At 51.2% G+C, this 4,708-nt stretch overlaps 1 protein-coding gene across 1 annotated transcript; it reads right to left on the reverse strand.

Moving 5' to 3' along the window:
• Positions 1 to 1,594: 1,594 nt before the first annotated feature.
• Positions 1,595 to 3,996, reverse strand: GPR6 (G protein-coupled receptor 6). Its single transcript, XM_036871972.1, has 2 exons — positions 3,850 to 3,996; positions 1,595 to 3,227 (listed from the first exon to the last, which is right to left on the reverse strand). The coding sequence occupies exon 2, from the start codon at positions 3,206 to 3,208 to the stop codon at positions 2,105 to 2,107; it is 1,104 nt and encodes a 367-aa protein (XP_036727867.1). The 5' UTR covers positions 3,209 to 3,227; positions 3,850 to 3,996; the 3' UTR covers positions 1,595 to 2,104.
• Positions 3,997 to 4,708: the final 712 nt, after the last annotated feature.

Genomic DNA, 4,708 nt, shown 5'->3' on the forward strand with positions numbered 1-4,708 from the left:
TATAACAAAGTGAATCAGTTAATCAGTTATACATATACATATGTTCCCATATCTCTTCCCTCTTGCATCTCCCTCCCTCCCACCCTCCCTATCCCACCCCTCTAGGTGGTCACAAAGCACTGAGCTGATCTCCCTGTGCTATGCGGCCTGGAACACTTTTTCTCCTTTATTTTGGATTACTGTGTTCTCTTGGTGTGATGGTTAGTTTTATGTGTCAACTTGACTGGACCACGGGGTGCCCAGACATTTGGTTAAACCTTATTCTGAGTGTGTCTTTGAGGGTGTTTCTGGATGGGATTAACATTTGACTCAGTAGGCTGACTAAAGCAGATTGCCTTCCCTAATGTAGAGGAGACTCATCCAATCAATTGAAGACCAGAAACGAACAAAAGAGCTGAGTAACTCCTGCTGCCTGATTGGTCTGAGCTGGAACATTGGTATTTTTCTGCCTTTTGTTTCTAATTGAAACATCAGTTCTTCTTGGGTCTTGAACCTGTGGGCTCTCCTGGTTCTCAGGACTTCAGACTCAGATTGGAACTACACCATCAGCATTCCTGGGTTTCCAGCTTGCTGACTGTACACCTTGAGACTTCTCAGCCTCCACAGTTGCATGAGCCAATTCTTTATAATAAATCTCTTCATATATATTTGTTTATTTGCTTGTAGGCCATCTCCCCTACTAGAGGATAACACTATGAGCAGAGACCTTTCTTCTATTTAGTTCATGTCTGTATTCCCAGCCCTGGGACTGTGTCTAGCAGGTAGTAGGCATTCAATAAATATTTATGGACTGTATGAAAAAATTTGCTTGTGTATGTTTTCCTAAGGCCTAAGACCAGTAACTACTTGTGCTTGTGTGCATATGTCTTCTCAGGTGCTCAGAATATGTCCGTGTATGTTATCTTATTTATCCTCACATGACCTGTAAGAAGGGAAGGAGGGGAACAATTTAACAATTCCACCCATTGGTGGAATGGGAATATTTAGTTCTTGAGGATATTAGTTTAATGCCCTGTGCTTTGAAGATAAGAATGCCTCAAAGTGGACTACTGAGCTTATCTTAATTCACCTCATGAACACAGTATATCTTGGAATCCTGTCTTTGAAGAATTTATTTATTTTATAAGGCTGTGCATTTTGCTACAAGACCTGGCCAGTAACAGTCTACTCAGTCAATATGAATTTTCAACATTTAAAATCCTTTCCAAACTGGAAAAAATACATCTAAAATTTGTGGTTTCAGGATTCACAAGTGCACATGTGGTAAGATAAAGGAATGGTTTCAGACATCCTCTGGAGCTTGTCTTCCAAACCCAGTAACCAAGGGAGTAGATTAATTTGCACTGATACACAAATAACCCTTTAGTGTCCTGTGAATACTGTTATGTGAATATATTACTCAGTTCCTGTACCTCCCCAATAATCTGGATTAGGTATTTTAGTGACAATTTATGAACAATGTGCAAATGTGTGCGATTTTTTACATTAAGATTTTCACAGGATGGAGATGACACATAATGAACTTTTAAAGTAAATACACTAATAATTCGTCTCTTAAATAGTAATTCTATCATCAGTCACATGCCAAAAATTACATTTTTATAATGTGTTTATTTGTGTACAAAATATGTTGTAATTTACTGATGCATATGCAGCAAAATATTCTATCACATACAACAAAAATACACTTTTACCCCCCTTCCCCTGCCCTTGAAAATGGCAACACTGTTTTGGCAGTTCAGCAGCTAAAAATAAAGTGCTATAATTAAGCAGTATTGGAATGTCTTCATTTGACAAGTGTGATGTACAATTTGAGTATACAACCACCTTTTTGTTAGTTTTTTCACAGAACAGGAAATTCCACATCCTGAACACCTCCAGAAGATACAAATATTTGTATATATATGTACACGTGTATACACTGTATATGTAAAGTGCCAACAAGCCTCTTTGTCCTTGTGAGTTTGTTGTGCTTATGTTTATTCTCTCTTTCCAAAGTCAGAGTCACACTATGGGATCTCAGAGTCCATCAGCAGGCACGGAGAAGCTCACCAAAGGCTGGCTTGTTGGGGGCGTGGTGTTGGTTACAGGATGGCGGGAGCCTTCAGACCTCACTGGGGGACCTGGAGCGGAAGGGCACTTTGGACTGGAAACAGCCACAAAACAGGAGCCACAGGGCGCGTTGGATCTCCTGGTTGCGGAAGGCATAGATGATAGGATTGATCATAGAGTTGTAGGTGGCGGGCAGCAATGTGGCGTAGGTGTAGACAGCTGGGTCCTCATGGCTGCCTACCACGCAGTAGATGGCAAAGGGCAGCCAGCTGGCACCGAAAGTGCCCAGCACCACGGCCAGCGTACCCACACCCTTTCTGGTGGCGGCAAGGTGGGGCGGTGCCAGGCAGTGCTGCTGCAGCGCGATCTGGTGCGCGTGACGCCAGACCACCTGGCAGATGCGCACGTACAGGTGCAGCATGATGCCGAAGACCGCAAAGAAGGTGGCGGAGAGCAGTGCCACGTGGCTGCGCGTCAGCGGGCGCACCACGCTGCAGGCGGCGCGCTCTGCCAGGCAGTTCCAGCCAAGCACCGGCAGCAGCCCAAGGCCTAAGGACACCGTCCAGGTGGCAGCAAGAAGGAGGTGTACGCCCAACAGGGTCCGTCGCGAGTAATAGGTGAGCGCGTTGTAGAGGGACAGGTAGCGGTCCACCGTAATGGCCAGCAGGCTGCTGACGGAGGCAGCGAAGGAGGCCACGAGGAAGCCCACAGTAAGCAGGCTCACAGTCTCCGAGGGCAACACGTACTGGAATACGAAGTGCAGAATGAGACCGCAGCCCGCCAGCAGGTCGGCGGTGGCCAGGCTGCCTACCAGCACGAACATGGGCGTGCGCAGCGCAGGTGTGGACGCGATGAGCGCCACCACCAGCGCATTTTCGCCTGCGATCACCGTCCCAGACACGCAGAGCAGTACGTCCCATGGATTCACTGAAGACAGCAGCAGCCCCGGCGGCCCCGCTGGCAGCTGCGAAGACAACTCCAGCGACGCATTAGCTGCGCCGCTGCCCCCCAGCGCCGCTGCGGCTGCGGCTGCGGCTGCCGGGGGCCCCCATTCACCGGTGTCCCGCGCTCCTGCTGCGGTGGCCGCTGCCGCCGCACTCTCGGCCGCCACTGCCACCACCCGGGAGTCGTTGAGCGAAGATGAGCTCGCGTTCATCACGGCGGGACGCTACACCCTGCGTGGAGAGGGAGAACAAGCGTCAGGTGTGCGGTTTACGCCGCCCGGGTACTTCGCCGGGCGCTGCTCCCCCACTCATATTGCCCATCCCACCCAGGGACCCCAGAGCAGAGCGAGGAAGCAGTGGTTGAGAGCCAAAAATAAATGAATACCTGTTGAGTGAGTGAGTGAGCGTGTGAGTGCAACGCACAAGGGATGCCCGTACTGATATCTGAGTTTTTGCACAGATATACACACGAGTAACACGCACTCGCATACACACAGATCACGTAAGTATGCCTGTGTTTGCACACGCATCTTGCGCACCAAGCTAGTAGTGTCAGCCTCAGCGAGTGCCGCCCTGGCTCTGACCGGCTCGGTCAGGCGCTCTCCTCAACTAGGAGGCGGAGTAGCTGTCCGCGGTGCTGAAAGCGAAGTTTCTGCGACCGTGGAGCACAGCGGACCCCGGAGGCCAGAGACCCCTGGGAAAGCGGTTTCGGGGGAGAGAAGCTAGGATGTCTGTGTAGGTGGAGGGTGTGTGGCGTCATGCTTGGCTCCAGGAAGGAGCCATCCCCCGGCCATCCTTCACCCCTTCCCCTCTGCACACCCTCAGAGTTCCTTTAGAGAGCCGGGCTGCTCACCTGGGGAGTCAGGGCTTCAGGAAATCGCTGATCATGAGCGCTGTGGCTGGGCGCCAGGCTGCGCTGCCCGCGCGGACAGAACCGACGCCTGAAGGAGGTGGCCGGGACGGCGCGCAGAGGAGTGCGGGGTGCTGGTAGCTGTGCCGGCGCCGCCGAGAGTTATAGAGACACAGTCAGTACAAGAAAAGGCGGTTACGAGCAGCGCGCCCGCTGGAGATTGACAGGCAGGCGGTGGTGACGTCAGACTCCTGTTTCCAAGGTGCAAGCTAGGCACTCGCTTTCCTCGCCCGCCCATCAGCAAGCTCCCTCACCATATACCCTCTCCAAAGGATGTCTCAGAGGGTTCAAGGAGGGAGGAGAAACCAGAGGGCCGCCGCCGGCCCGGAGCCTCCAGGAATGGGATGGAAGAAAGAGGCAAGGGAGAAAAAGAGTGAAGACTAAGGGCAGGCAAGGAGGGTGAGATGGGAGGGGAGCGATGAGGGATGAGTTGCACTGGCCAGGCTGCAAGGCCCCGAGTCAAAGGTCACTGAGGGGGCCAGGTTGAAGAAAAAGGCCTGGAGAAGGGGGAGGTTGGGGGCAGAGAGGCCCAATCGCACGCAGAGTTGCTACCTTAAAGGAAAAGTACTGTTTGGGGGACAGGAATGAACTGGTGTGTGTGTGGTGGGGGAGGATGAGGTTATTTTTAAAGGATGTTTTAAGGATGTTTCTGGTACAGTGTGTCAGCTGAGTAGAGCCAGAGGAGAAAAGCCAAGTTGTGGGGAACAGAGAAAAGATGGGACAGTTGAGGAAAACAATCTCTTCTTTTGAAGGTCACCTGTGCAATCAATTCCTCTCTCTCCCTCCATTTCTTCCTCTCTCT

The sequence above is a fragment of the Balaenoptera musculus genome, chromosome 12 (genome assembly GCF_009873245.2).
Source record: "Balaenoptera musculus isolate JJ_BM4_2016_0621 chromosome 12, mBalMus1.pri.v3, whole genome shotgun sequence".
NCBI classification, from domain to species: Eukaryota; Metazoa; Chordata; class Mammalia; order Artiodactyla; family Balaenopteridae; genus Balaenoptera; species Balaenoptera musculus.

Coding starts and splice junctions, on each gene's coding strand:
- GPR6 (XM_036871972.1), bottom strand. CDS start 3,208: ATGAACGCGAGCTCATCTTCGCTCAACGACTCCCGGGTGGTGGCAGTG.